This window comes from Lycium barbarum, chromosome 1 (assembly GCF_019175385.1).
Source record: "Lycium barbarum isolate Lr01 chromosome 1, ASM1917538v2, whole genome shotgun sequence".
NCBI classification, from domain to species: domain Eukaryota; kingdom Viridiplantae; phylum Streptophyta; class Magnoliopsida; order Solanales; family Solanaceae; genus Lycium; species Lycium barbarum.
This window is the reverse complement of record NC_083337.1, coordinates 166,287,377-166,302,939: the sequence shown is the minus strand read 5'-3', so window position 1 is coordinate 166,302,939 and position 15,563 is coordinate 166,287,377. Positions and strand designations below refer to the sequence as shown.

Here is a 15,563-nt window from a genome sequence, read left to right as displayed (position 1 = left end):
TTACGACTAGCATAGAATTTCACCACAACGTTCTGATACTTTGACAAGGATTGATAACTTATTTTGTTACTTTATTTACTCAATTTCGACTAGATAATCTCATGAAAAAGGACCTTTCCCCTGCCACAATTGAAAAGGTAAAAGCCAAATGCTTTAGCTATACGATCGAATAAGACAATAGAAATGTTATGAAACATCATGTGTTTAATTGATGCAATTTGAGATCAAATGAACTCAGATATGAAAGGAAGAGTGACGCCGGAGTTGTATACAACTGAAATACAATGTGTATTTAATGTACTTCGCTAGAGTGAATGATTTTTGAGATCAAATTGAACTCAGATCTGAAAGGACGAGTGCTACCGGAGTCGTATACAACTGATACACAATGTATTTTGTATTTCGCTGGAGATCCGACTAGTTTTTTTTAGTGTAAAAAATACAATGTAGTTTGTATTTCGCCGAAGTTGTTGCAGATCTGTATATGAATACAATGATTTTTTTTGAATAAATATGGTGTATTTTAAAAGGATTTGAATGTATTTTTTTAGTGTAAATACAGTGGTACTTTGTATTTAGCCGGAGATCCGACTGGTTTTGATTGTATTCTTCCTTTTTAAATACATTAGCCGTTTTTTTTACTGTATTTTTTTTTTATAGTTGACCGAAGATTTGATCGGAATCCATGGCTTCTTCTCCTTCTTGTATTTCAGAATCTTAGTGTATTTTTGTCATTTTTTAAGTGTAAATATAAGTTTAATGTATTTAGTTGATTGCATTTCGTCTAGCCATAATCCATGGCTTATTTTCCCTTGTATCTCATATCTGAGTGAATCTAAGTGTATTCGAGTATATCTGCGTGCATTTGAGTGTATTTCGTTATATATATCTCATATGTATTTGACTTCTTGTCTTGTATGTGAATGTATTTGACTTAATATGTATTTCAAATGTACACAATGCATTTGATATTTTGTTGAAATACATTCAAATACCGTGAATATATTCAACTTTGCGGCAGCTCAAATAGTTTTAAATACAGTCAAATACATATGACATCAGATGAAATTGGATACAACTGAACAATGTATTCAAAAACAGCTAAAATGCCTAATATAGCTGCGAATTATAAGCAGGGTACTGATTGAAAACAAACATTAAAAAATAGTTATTTATGTAAAGTTAGACATTCTTTTCTGCGGCCCACTAAATAGTTATTCAAAATATGTTAAGTGAGAAGATTAGATTCTCGTAACCCTCTTTTCTCTAATCGAAAAAACACAATCCGCGCCCACACCCAAAGAGGAGCTTTTCACCGTAAGATCACATCCCAATCAATGACTCATATTCAGTCTCCACCTCTCACATGGATCACCATTATTATCCGTTGATCAACAAGTACATCCCCAAAATTTTAGCGGCTACGATTGTCGCCCCGCCACATTTCAAACCGCCCACGAAATCCACCAAATATAAATACCCACCACCATCCACACCCAAATCTCATCATTTGTGAGTTCAATCCAACCCTAGAAGTGTCATTATCTCCAAATTTGTCTGTGAAAATGTCAGGTCGTGGAAAGGGAGGCAAGGGATTGGGCAAAGGAGGAGCCAAGAGGCACAGGAAGGTCCTTCGTGATAACATTCAGGGTATCACAAAGCCAGCTATTCGTAGGCTCGCACGTAGGGGTGGTGTGAAGCGTATATCAGGTTTGATCTACGAGGAGACACGTGGAGTCCTCAAGATCTTTTTGGAAAATGTGATTCGTGATGCTGTAACTTACACTGAGCACGCTAGGAGAAAGACTGTTACTGCTATGGATGTTGTCTACGCTCTTAAGAGACAAGGCAGGACTCTCTATGGTTTTGGTGGTTAGATCCTGGAGTTTGGTAATAATTGTAGATTTTAGTTTACATTTGCTTTGTTGCTGTGTTGGTTTCTCTCTCTAGTGTTGTTCTGTGTTTTGTTATTAAGCTCTAGTTATTGTAATTTCTTATTACATATTCAAGGAACAATCTTCACTTTCTGAAATTACAATTCTTGTCTTCCAGCAAAATATTATTGTTATCAATTGAATGCACCCAGTTCTTTCCTTTTCGCTTATTTCATTTTGTTTTACAAGTTTGGTAACAATATTTAACTGCAAAAAGTTGGGAGAAATAACGTGAACTGAGAATATAGTCATAAGTACTAATTAAGATTTTGAGGAAGTTGATTGTTGGATGAACTCTCACTTTGTGGGCGGTTTCTAAGCTTCATACTAGTTGTGTACAATGTCTTAATTTTGACTGCCAGTTGCTTTTTTTGAAGGGTTAGAATGTGTTTAATCTAATTATCTTTATGTTGATTGATCTGTCAAATTGTAACTCGGTTCGTTCTTCCCTTGATTGTTAGACTACTGCAATTTTCTCACTGTGCATATGACGATGAAAGTGCAGCAGGTGAGTGATGCATAGGTCTTATAGCAACATATCCCTCACCCTTTCATTTGACCGATTAATTAAGCAATGTTACATGTTACACGATTAGTATTTCAAGTCTTAGTCAAGCTACTCTCTGGTCGATTTATAACTTATGACCACAATCCGCAGTCGTGCATAGCTTGCAGTGTTGCTTCGCTTCTACTTGTATAGTAGGACATGTTAATTTGCAGTTCTTTCTCATGATGATTTGGCAACTAACAGGACTGCATATGTTGTCCCGTGAAGTTAATTTGTTGAGGTGAGCTAGAGATATCTGCAGACTTGATGCTTCTTAATAAAAGATACTTCGATTATTTATCATCTAATTTATTTCTATATCTGAAAGTTCAGTTAATTTCATCAATCACCATTTCGCCAGAAGAAGCAGTCAAATTACAATCATAAGGTGCCTTTTTTCCTAATTTTTGGAAGCTATCTCAACAGTTTAGGTCTTTGCATATTGTATAAAGTCTAGTTCACGGTTTCAGATCTTTGAAATGAATTATAGACCAAAAACAGAACTTTTGTAGATAAACGCAGGCTTAATTCTTTCTACTTCCGGGTTTTCAAATGCCTACTTGGCCAGCATCTTGACCCTGTTCTTGGTTTATTATATACTAATACAAGCATTAAAAGGTCTCTCTTGTCGAACTAACAAACCATCAGAGTTAACATCTACCAGCAAGGTTTCGTGGTGTAGTTGGTTATCACGTCAGTCTAACACACTGAAGGTCTCCGGTTCGAGTCCGGGCGAAGCCATTTCTCTCAGCTTTTTTGAGTTTTCTTTCGTTTTCCTTATTGTCCAAACAGGACAGATTACCTTTGACAAGGCAGGGTCTTCTACCATTTTCAGAAATCTAAGTTTTTGCTTCTTCTGGCTCCAACATTAACATATGAAGCCTCAAATATGATTTTAAACTTGTTTCCAGATTGCAATAGCAACTTTGCCAAAAGGTATACTTTGCTATAAATAGCTTTCTAATAAAAAGTTGAACTGGATATACAAAATGATAGTTTAGTCCATCACAAGAACTGGATTTGTATTTGTATTAGCTCTTACGCCTTCAGGCAGTGATAAACTTCAGTGCTTGTGTCATCCACCTTTTCACTGCTCAAATATCAAAAATACTTCATTTACAAAATGAGTTATGAGCATTTCAACATGAAAACGGGAAATGATGACAAGATAAATTATTAAACAGACCAAGTGCAGATTATCTTTCTCACTGGAGAATTCAGAAGTATAGTAGTCACGAATAATTAGCAAACAAATGAAGAGGAAATTATTATGTAAAACTCTAAACTTCACAATGTGTGAAATCAGATATAGAAATTCCCTTGAGGCTTGAACAGGAAGGAACCTTTCACTACGTATGTTTATGCTGAAGACTTCAGCAAATACCAATCGCATCCTAAGAAATTGACATGAATCGGATAAGAGGAGGTACACACTTTTTAGGAAATAATTGCCTATAATAGAGAGGGAAACAAATAACTATAAAAAGATAAGGGATTGCATGTAGATTCTACCAAGCAACTGTTCAACTTTACAGATTTCAGAAGGTTGCCGCAGTAACACAAGTGGTTCTCTTGTTGAGGGGCTGACATCTTCAGAAATCAAGTTGCCGCTTCCTCTACGCCTTGGCTCAACATTAACATGAATCCTTAGAAACGACAGAGCTTTGCATTTGTTAAAATCAATAACTGGAACTAATTGGAACATCAGGGTTTCGTGGTGTAGTTGGTTATCACGTCAGTCTAACACACTGAAGGTCTCCGGTTCGAGTCCGGGCGAAGCCATTTCTTTTTATTTTATTTAAGTTTTCATTCGTTTTTCTTGTAGTCCAAAACAGGACTGGTGCTGCAACTTAGGGATTGAATTTAAGAATGCAGGGTCTTCTTGTTGAGGCTAGCATCTCTAGATTGCAATAGCAGTAACTTGCCTAAATAAATACAACTTTGCTATAAATAGCTTTCCAAGAAAAAATTTAGTTGGATCTACAAAATGATAGTTTAGTCCAGCACAAGAGCAGTATTTGTTTTAGCTCTTAGGCCTTCAGTGCTCTCAATCAGCAATTGCGGGACATACAGCAGCACTACACAAGCCAACAACAAATGTATAATCATCCCTCTTGAGTTCATTTGGACTAGCTTCTCCACTTCAGCAGTTCGAGCTCGACATGTCTATTTACCAACTAATTAGCAACTTTATTTGAACAAGAAATATCAAAGATTAATTAACCACATCAAATTCAAGGCCCTTGTCATAAAACTATTACAAGTTCTCAAAACATATTTCCTTATTAGGACAGAATTAGCCAGCTTTTCCATTTATTTGTATTACCAAAACTCAGTCCAAGCTCTTGTTCAAACTTAGTCCAAATTTGAATGAACAGTTCATCAAATTCCAAACTGATTAAATCCATCAACTTCAGTCTGAGAGTTAGTCTAGAATAGACAGTAGTATTCAATTTGATTGTTGGTAGTTCCCAGAAGGCTTATAAACAGTGGTATTAGTTCCCAGATACTTCTTTTATTGTTTACCAGAGAGAAGAGACCTCACATACTAGTAATTTGAATAGACTTACTTTTTACGATAGTGTCCATTTTCAATTTGCTATCATTGCCAAATGCTTAAATCCATGACAGTCAACTTGCATCAAGAAATAAGAGATAAACAAGAAGTAGAGAATGGTTCGTCGCACAGAGCTCAAACATATGAAGTTCATTGTCAGATTGTCTTATTCCAACATGAGTACTAATATGTACTGTAACCCCACCAAAAGGGAAAACAATATCACACAATATGAATTACTCTATTTTAAAAAATATGAACTTTAGTGAATGCGTTCACTGGTAGTGTCTATATTCCTAGTACGCTGTTTCTACATTTTGATCAGCATGATCAGTGAGCTGCCAATGTCTGCATTTTCATCAATGGTTGGTTCATAGGTCTGGATTTAGATCAATATTATCTATAACATCAGCATCTCCATCTTGATCAGCATTTTGCTTATTAGCGGCTAAATCCTGTTCATTAGGAACCTGTTCATTAGCGCCCACATCTTGATCAGCATTTTGCTCATTAGCACCTTCATCTTGATCATTGGGAGCCTGTTCATTAGCGCCTCTATCTTGTTCATCATTCCAGTAACTAAGCCTGTGCCTGCCACAAAATACTCAAATGTATTAATACCTTACAAGTTATACCGCATATGTGTACAGTCTTAATCTGCAAATTTGTAATTAGGAACTCACAATTTCATAAAGAATCTTCCTTCTTTACAGTACCTGATCAGCGGTTGGGGGACTGAAATCTGGAAAAATCATAAGTTCTGTATTTAAAAACAAAAAAGAACAACAAAATCGTCTTGTTCTTGAAAATCAAATGCTCCCTAATATTAGTATCTTCAAGTTTCCACCCTAGCAGCATTCCACATTGGACGCAGTAGGTATCGGCTAGTGTATGATGTCTCACGTCGTCTGGTACTTCAACATTAAACCTGCATATATAAAGTTATGTAACGTTTGCATGTGTGCCTCAGACCGCAGAAAAAAGTTTAGGCAAATAACAAATCACAAGATGCTGTATCGTGTGTAAAACCAATTTCCAAACATGAAATCATGAGACTTACACTTTGTTAAAGATCCCATGCCGATAGGTTATCTGCAAAATGTACAAGACAAGAAAATGAGCATAATAAGTTGTTCTGTGCTTAGTCAAGAAATATAACAGAGTACTGGATTCCATGCTTAATTAGTCACAATTCATGATTCAAATAGCCGTCGAAATTAAGGGATTGAATCTTAAATGTCCCCTTTATGAAATCAGTAGTAATTTCATAGTTTTTCCTAAGCGAATAGTTAAGTTAAGAACAATTTAGAAGAAATTGCTACATTTTCTTTGGAGTATCAAAGAAAATGTCTGTAGGCCACAGAACCATTTGGTATGTTCACAAACAAGTTGATAGTAATAAATTGCAACAAATGATGCAGAGAGAGTGAGAATCCATACATTAGTCATGTGATCTTCGATGAATGCAATTCTAGTTATGCAGAGATACCACAATAGATGCAATCATTAGACTGGATTTGACCGTATTCAACTAAAAAGTGTCTTCCCATTGTATCAACTTTGTTGGATCGAGAACCAGCTGCTAATAGATTTGTTTCACCTGTTTGCAGAACAAATTAACTTCAAGAAAGAACAAAGTGGGAAGAGAAATATAAAAGATGCACTGCTGAAAAATTAGTGGAAAAAAGACTTAACTTCGAACCATATAAAGAATGTAATAGGAACAGAAGAGAATTCAAGAAATTAAGAAAATGGGTGGTGATTATAATAGAGTAGATGCCTATTTGTGAAATGATGAGATTAAATTGAAATAGAAGAATCAGTTCTTGATTCTTGAATCCAAGTTGAGATGAGTTCGGTGTTGACCGTTAATTCAGAGAGGAGGGAAATTTGTTTTTCAGTTATGTTTCCTTTTCTTTTCTTACTTATCAGAAATACAGTTATACTTCAATTATATTACTGTTGTGTGAATTTTTATCTCAAAAATCAGAAACTGATAAGGAGTTGTGTACTATTATAGTTTTTTTTTTTCTTTTTCGAAGTCTATTATTGTAGTTCTATATGAACTTTTTAGTAACTTGGGTCAACATAAAAAACAAATATTGTAGTAAATTTTAGAATAAAAGACACATACAAAGAGGTCTTTTTTCTTTTTAATTCTATCAGGCAAGTATACAATCATACAAAGAACATGTAATCACCAAAATAGTTTAACTCCAACCAAAATCATAAATTTACTTATAACAACTAGAAAATTAAAAGGAGTAACTGATAACCTGATATATGTGACACTAGTAGGTTAATTTTAGCAAACTTAATACTCAATATTATTGAAGAAAAATCATCAAAATAATTTATTTAACCACAAAATTACTCAATTTTTACTAATTTTCATGCCTGTTTTAATTAACAAATTTATTTTAAAACTTTAAAAACTCCCACGCAAATAAACCATCCATGAACCTACCCACCAACCTTTTAATCTCAAAGCTATTCTAAAAGCCTATTAAGAACTACACGACTATCAATTACTCATTTATGTGCCATCATTTAACTAGGAAAATTTATAATCCATAATTACTTCTAAGACTTATTTATTAGTAATAGTTGCTTTTTTTTTTTAAAAAAAAAAAATTATATTTGGTAGCTTAACTATTTATCAAATTACCATCTATAACTTATTTTTATAACTGCAGTATATTTCTCTAAAAATAAGGTACCTCTCTCCCACTTACCCACATTTGTTTTTCCCAAATATTTTTCTCTCACCTATCAAATCTATTTTCTCCCTCACCCTCTTTCTCCCTCCGTTCCTTCTCCTAGTCCTTTAAATTGATTTTCTCTCACCTACCAAAGTTATTTTCTCCTTCACCCCTCTTTCTCTCTCTGTTTCATCACCTACCCTAGATCTCGTTTTCTCTTACAAATCATAAGAATCCTACAGTAGTAGCAACAACCATGGTCGACGAAAAAAAGAGCTCTAACAACGGTGAAGGACGACGGAGTGAAGTTTTATGTTTTGGTTTATTGGAACCGTAGAAATGTATTTTTTGTTGCAATTAATTAAATAGTCAGAGTAAATATAGTAAATTAACTACTGGAATGTATATTGTTTGGATTGATTTAGTATTGGAATGAATTGGTTTGAATAGAGTGGAACGGTTAAAGGAATTTAACAAGTAGAATTCAAGCGTGGTTGATATGATATACTAGTTTTGGATTGATGGGCACCTGGCGTTTGGTGAAAGACTTTCAGGGGTTTGGTGATTGATACATTTTGACTGAGCCTAACAGCTCGACGACTTGCTTCTTTCCCATAAGAACACCATTGATGAGAGTTGTGGAGCTTCATGCCCACCAAGTGTTTGATAAAATGTTTTAGTATATTTCAGTGTATTTCTGTGCATTAACAAACAATATATCTAATTTTCAATATATTTCAGGGTATTTCAGTATATTATTTCGCTGTATTCAATGTATTTTTTTGTGTGGTATAAATATAGTGAATGTTCCAAATATAGAGCCTATTTTTACTACACTTTGTTTTCACGACTTTTGTATTTCGCTGTATTTCTGCATTTTGTATTTCTAATTTATGAAACAGTTTCTGATATATTTCATTGTATATACGCATACTACAACTTTATATTTCTTAAACAATCAACCATATTTCATTTTATTTCAATGTACATTTTTTTGTATTTGGAAGTTTTTAGATCTTTAGTGGTTTTTGAATTAAAAAAGTTTTGATTGTGATAAAAGTTGAGAGAGATTCGTAAGCTTTTATGAAAGAACAACCGTTATGCGTGATTTATGAAAAGTTTTAAATTGAATCCCATAATTTTTTTTAAATTGTTCCATAAATAGGGCCTGATTTTACTCTTCAGTGATTTGTGTGAAATATGGTTGATTTAATTTGACTTACTATTTAAAAAGGAAAAGAATATTATGTTAAAAAAATATAGCCTATTTTTTCTCTCAGATTTTTTTTTTAAAAATATGTTCCAAAAATAGAGCCTAAATTTACTCTAACGTGTTTTGTATTTTTCTGTATTTCAAAAATGCGAGATACAACTGAAATACAGCCAAAAACACTTACGAATTGTAAATCTTCAACTTGTAGCTATAACTAGTTAGAAGCTTTTAAAAGGTAGCTATTTATGTAAGTTACCCATTTAACTAAACAAAAAGTTTAAGAAAGAAAGTAGTAAATTTTTTGAAATTTATTATCCAAAACAACAGGGCCGGCTTTAGCATAAAGCGGCTAAAGCACAGGCCTTAGGCCCCTCAATTGTGAAGGCCTCCTTTTTAGTAGCTATTTTGAATGGAAAAGTACTACAAAACTAGTGTACAAACAAAATTGTTTAGCGATGATTTCAACAATTGAGTATTATTTTTGGAATTAGGATCTTATTAATAGTCCTTTGGATGCAAAAAAGTACGTTTTAAAGATCGAATATGAAGAAAATTCAAGGAGTACAAAAAAAAAAAAAAAACTAATCGATATAAATCCTAGATTATTTTACACATTATATGATTGTCATAATTTAAATTTGATACATTTTGACATGATTAATTCTCGTACGAAAGTTGTGCTTTTCTTTGGAGTGGTACTATGTATATATTCATTGTTTTCTTCTTTTACTAAGCGGCGTGGAGTTTTAAAAGAAAGTATATCTAGTCTATCTCTTAAATCATCGTCATTGTATACATGCCAAATACAGCCTGACACGTGGCAAAGTAATATTGGAACACTTGGCAGGGGAAGACGTAACGGTATGAGTGGACTCATTTATTTAGGACGAAGATCTCTGGTGGTAATCGGAGCTAATCTACCAAAAGCAGTGACACCGGGTCATTAATGAAAGAGTAACGTTACATGACCAGCTGTATACGGAGCAGACGTTATTATTCGGCATTAAACAATATTTATTGGTCTTTATTGCTATTAATTAGAATGTAATGATAGCTTAAGAAGAAGATTATTTGTACTATAAAAGGAAGCTGAAGAGTCCTAAAGTCATCATCGAATACAACATACTATACTTATTCTTTCAAGCTTTTGCTATTTAAATTGTTTCTCTTAAGCTATTCTTTTGCTCCGAAATCTTGATGTAACTTTGATATTGTCCTCACCAAATAAAGCTCATCAGAAGAATTACTCTGAGGATAACTCAAGCCTAGGCTTAATTATTCCATTATTATTTATTTCAATCATTTCACTTACTTAATATCACTACCTATTTTGTTAATTAGTTATTTCATCTCAGATAATGAAACAAATCACTTATCCTTTAAACTCCTAAATAAATGTAATTGTTACCTTTATTTTTAGGTTAAACAGTCATAAGCACCCCTAGTAAAAGTATTAAAACAATTAGATTAATTATATAGGCTTCAAAGAGTATATATGCAATTTTTTTTTCAAAAAAATAAAAAAAAAAATCTTTTAAGGCCTCTTTTCAAAGTTTGTCTTTAGGCCAAAGATCCTTAAGCAGCCCCTGCAAAACAAGTCTTAGATAAATGTGTGGCTGTAAATCATCTCACAAAGTTAAATTATTTCTAAATATTAAAAAGTAGACTTTTTTTGGGACATACTATAAAGGAAAATGTATCACCTAAATTGGGACAAAGGAAGTAATATGATCACAAGTCAATCACAAACGATCGAGCGATAGTTATATAGTTACGGATCGGAAGAAACTGGGCGTCGAGGTTTCGTGGTGTAGTTGGTTATCACGTCAGTCTAACACACTGAAGGTCTCCGGTTCGAGTCCGGGCGAAGCCATTTCTTTTTATCTTATTTAAGTTTTAGTTCGTTTGCTTTAATACGCTAAACTGGCCTTGTGCCTGCAACTTTAAGAAGTCATGGCCCTCTTGTTGAGAGGCTGGCATCTTCAGAAATCAAGTTTCTACTTCCTCTAATATGATTGTTTAGTCTTAGCACAAGAACCTGGATTTATATCGACATTGCAATAGTAACTGGCCAAAGGAATAATTTGCTTTAAATAGCTTTCGTTTTTAGTCCAGCACAAGAACAGGATTGTATTAGCTCCTACACCTTTAGGCAGCGATAAACTTCAGTGCTCTCAATCAGCAGTTGTTGGACATTACAGCAACACTCACAAGCCAACAAAAAAATATATTGAATTCATTTGGACTAGCTTCTCCAATTCAGCAGTTTGACACGTGTCTTTATTTACCAACTAATTAGCACCTTTTCTTTGCACAATGAAGGGCCTTAGCAGGTTCTCAACCATATTTCCCTAGTAGGACAGAATCAGCCAGCTTTATCCATTTCTTAGTATTACCAAAACTCAGTCCAAACTAGGATGAACAGTTCATCAGATCCGATAGTGAACCAGCCTAGCTCTCAGGTGCAGAAAGTAGCAGGAATGAACTAATTGTGGCTATCATTCTAGTTAAAACTTGCGACATCTAAATATGCACTTCGATAATTGTAAGTCTCCCAGTTCAATAAGTACACCACAAGGATTATAAAAAGCTATAAAGGCACCAGAAGAACATGCAAATGATATCAAAAATAATTACCACAGCTGCAAGCAAATGAGCAACTTTATGGAGCAAATTTTATAGTAAGTTGCAAAACATACAACACAAGATAGAACAATAGAGCAATTGCTTACTAGAGAGAAGAGACCTCACATACTAGTAGTAACTTTTAACCAGTGGATTCTTTTGTCAAATGCTTCAATTCTTGACAGTTGACTCGCATCAAGAAACTAAAGATAAACTAAGCAGAGGTCATCAATTACGGTGTCATTAGTAAACATATAAATTTCATTGTCTATTGCCTGATTCCAACATGAAGTATTATTTTTGCGCCTCCAACTAATTCCAACATGAAGTATTATTTTTGCGCCTCCAACTTGATCATTAGCACCTTCAACTTGTTCATCGTTGTTTACCGTGGGTCATTCCAGTAACTAAGCTTGTGCCTGCCACAAAATACTCATTTGTATTAACACCTTACAAGTCATACCGCATATGTGTCTTTATTTGCAAATCTGTAATTAGAAACTTATAACTTCATCACGAATCTTCCTTCTTTATAATACCTGGACGGATGGGAAACTGCAATCTGGAGAAATCATAAATTCTGTATTTTAAAAAGAAGAACAAAATTGTCTTGTTCATGAAAATCAAATGCCCTTCAATAGTAGTAGTATCTTAAAAGTTTCCACCCGAGCAGCATTCTACATCGGACACAGTAAGTATCGACTAGGATATTTCCATTTACTTGTTCTTAATAACTCATGTCGTCTGGTACTTCAACATTAAACCTGCATATATAAACATATATAAAGGTTTGTAACGTGTGAATACATAAAAAAGTTTAGGCAAATGACAAATTTCAAGGTGCTGAAATCCCAATTTTAAAAATTGCATGAAATCAAGACACTCACACTTTATTGAAGATCCCTCTTGGCTTAGAGGTTGATGTCCTGCAAAGCGTACAAGACAAGAAAATTAGCATAAGTTGTTCTGTGCTTAGACGAAATATAACAGAAAAAGCAAGAGTACTGGATTCCATGTTTAATTAAATCACAATTCATGATACAAATGGCCGTGGAAATAGTTTTTCAGAAGATACAAAATAGTTTTTCTTAAACGAACGGTTAAGTACAATTCAGAAGAAATTAGTTCAAGATTGTCCTAAAGTGAAGTCTCAAAAAAATGTCTGTAGCCCAGAGAGCCATTTGGAGTGTTCACATGTAACATAAAATAATATTTGAAAAACTCACAACATTTAACATGAAATACTACTAGTATACATGCAAAAATTGATGCAAAGAGAGTGAGAATACATACATTGGCAAATAATGGCAATGTGATCTTCAGCGAATGCAACTCGAATTCTGCACATACCACAATGGATGTACTCGTGAGAAGGGATTTGATTGTATTCAACTAAAAAGAATCTTCCCATTGTATCAACTTTGTTGAATCAAGAAGCAACTCCTAATAGATATGTTTCACAGAACAAAGTAGAAGAGAAAGTATCAAAGATGCACTGCTGAAGAAATATCAATGGACAAAAGACTAACAAATGAGTTGGTAATCAATGAGAATTCAAGAAAGTGAAAAATGGGACTGAGAAGAGAATGTTGATATACAAAACCCACTTCTTGATTCTTGAATCCAAGTTGAGAAGGGAATTTTGAAATAGAAAACACATTGTACAAATGTTCTACCTTTATTTCTTTTTTATTTTTTCCCTTAACAAGATTTTAAGTACAACTTGCCCTCTAAGCTATTTTCTTTTAAATTTCTGCCACTCATTTACACCCCCAATCATACTTTAAAAATTAACCCCCCCCCCTCAACTTTAAACAATAGACATTCTTCCCCCTTTATCCTAATTGACTTTTTAAAATTTCTATTTTATCCCTACATTATCAACTTTTGTCTTTTTTTTTTTTACTTCTTTTAAATCATGATATTTTTCATTTTTTTAATTCATATAACAAATTTTTGATAAAAAATAAATCTTATCTGCTAGGCGAAGAAAAAAGTGAGAAATACTAATTGATTATATAAGTTAAGGATGTTCTATAATAATTAACAAAATAAACAAAAAATTAATTTTATAAAAATAATCAAAACTTTAATATTTATTTATACAAGTGAAAAATTACAAGTCATAATAACTTTATAAATATATCTCTAAGCATGTAATGCAAAAACAATTAAAAAATAGAGGCAAATTTTTAAGAATGGTTTATTTATAGTGTAAATGATTTTTATTATAATTTAAGAAATACTCCATTAGTGACAACCACTTGTTTATTGATATAAAAAATATATAATAAGAGAGAAGTGAAACTTAAATATACACACATGCATGTACATACATAATATTGAAATAACAATCATAAAAAATAGCATTAGATTTTGTCACAAATTCATAAAAGTATTATTCTAAGTATAATGTTAATGAATTGAAATAAGAATATATAAATATCTAGATTAAAAAGATTAATATTATATATAATATAAATATGTATTACATAAATGGAGGATTGAAAAAATAAGGGTGAAATAGTCATTGCATTGGATAAAAGGGGGGGGGGGGGGGGGGGGAATGTTTATTGTTCAAAGTTGAAGGGGGAGTTTGATTTTTAAAGCAAAGTTAGGAATGAAAATCATCAAATACCCTTATGTTTCCTTTTCCTTTGCTGATGAGAAATATAGTTATATTTCAATGGGTACTGTTGTAGTTCTTATCATTACACTGCATAAAATCAATATTGTAGTAATTTTTTTTTTCTTAAAAAATAACAGAGGATTGTTTTCTTCTTAATTCTATCAGTCTATTATCCAAAAAACACATTGTATCACTAAATAGTTCAAGTTCCCCAAGAATCATAAACTAGAGCGAAGCTAGTGTGTACCAGTGTTGCGGCGAGGTAAAGCAATAGCACGAAACGAGGTGTAAGCCCGTGACATGATTCTTAAGCCCTATGGATCTTTAAATTTTTAATTCATAATATAGTAAAATAATATAATAACACAAAATTTATTAAAAAAATATATTAATAGTTTAAAAAAATTAAAATATGATTAAATAAAAGAAAATAAAACTTCTAACATAATTTTACAAGTATAAATAATGCAATGATATAAAAGCTATTATCAGATATAAATCAACCGTAATATCTTAACTTTCAAATAATAAAAGAATCACAATTCATATACTCCTATTATTGCCATTCTATCCAATTTACCCCCCTAAAAGTAAATAATCAACAAACTTTATCAGTATTATAATTAAAACATCACTCCTTCATGTATAAAAATAAAATCACTTTCAAATAGTGAAATAATAAAATATGATAATTTTGGGATATGAGACAAAAGCATGAAAACCAATGACAAGTGAAGATGTAAAGTTAAGCTATGTATTTTTAAAAGAAGTGTTAAGTGATATTCACCCTAATAGTGTTTTCAGATAGTAAATATTGCTTATTCCAATATAAAGCAATCTGATTTCCAATGGTGCTTTCAGATAGTAAATTGCTATTTAAGTTACTCTCAATCTTTAACTATTAAGCATCATTCATTTATTGAAGAATTATGAGTGTCAACGGTGTTAATTAAGGAATTTGGCACATAATTTGTGTAAGAACTGTTAGGTGAGTCCCAAATGTTGAGCATTAAATGTGTTTAGGGCGTACATTCGGGCTCTTAGGGCGTCAGCCTTAGGGAACTAAGCCCCACACGTGAGCCTCGAGGCGTTTTGCCAGTGCCCGCCCCGAGGCGAGTCCCAAAAATGTGTTTTAAAATACTAGTGTGTATGGTTAAGGATTCGGTCGTACGTGGTAACTTTGTACAAATTAATCATATATGTATAAATTACTAATAGAACCCAGTGACGTTTAATCTGAAATGGCCAGATTGTGTTTAATCTAAGTTTTTATCCAAAAGTATTTGATTAATGTTTGATTGTCGAAATTATCTGAAACGTAAGAAATACAAGAACTGGAGAAACCCATACCAGCAA

General features: G+C 32.8%; 1 protein-coding gene and 3 non-coding genes across 4 annotated transcripts; all 4 read left to right on the top strand.

Moving 5' to 3' along the window:
* Positions 1-1,493: 1,493 nt before the first annotated feature.
* On the top strand, positions 1,494-2,038 carry LOC132605519 (histone H4). The gene has a single exon (XM_060318652.1). It carries the CDS (start codon positions 1,566-1,568, stop codon positions 1,875-1,877), a length of 312 nt encoding a protein of 103 aa, XP_060174635.1. The 5' UTR covers positions 1,494-1,565; the 3' UTR covers positions 1,878-2,038.
* A 1,110-nt stretch (positions 2,039-3,148) lies between these two features.
* TRNAV-AAC (transfer RNA valine (anticodon AAC)) lies at positions 3,149-3,222 on the top strand. Its single transcript has one exon. It is a non-coding gene; the product is annotated as a tRNA-Val (tRNA).
* A 967-nt stretch (positions 3,223-4,189) lies between these two features.
* On the top strand, positions 4,190-4,263 carry TRNAV-AAC (transfer RNA valine (anticodon AAC)). The gene has a single exon. It is a non-coding gene; the product is annotated as a tRNA-Val (tRNA).
* Positions 4,264-10,752: 6,489 nt separating this feature from the next.
* Positions 10,753-10,826, top strand: TRNAV-AAC (transfer RNA valine (anticodon AAC)). The gene has a single exon. It is a non-coding gene; the product is annotated as a tRNA-Val (tRNA).
* Positions 10,827-15,563: the final 4,737 nt, after the last annotated feature.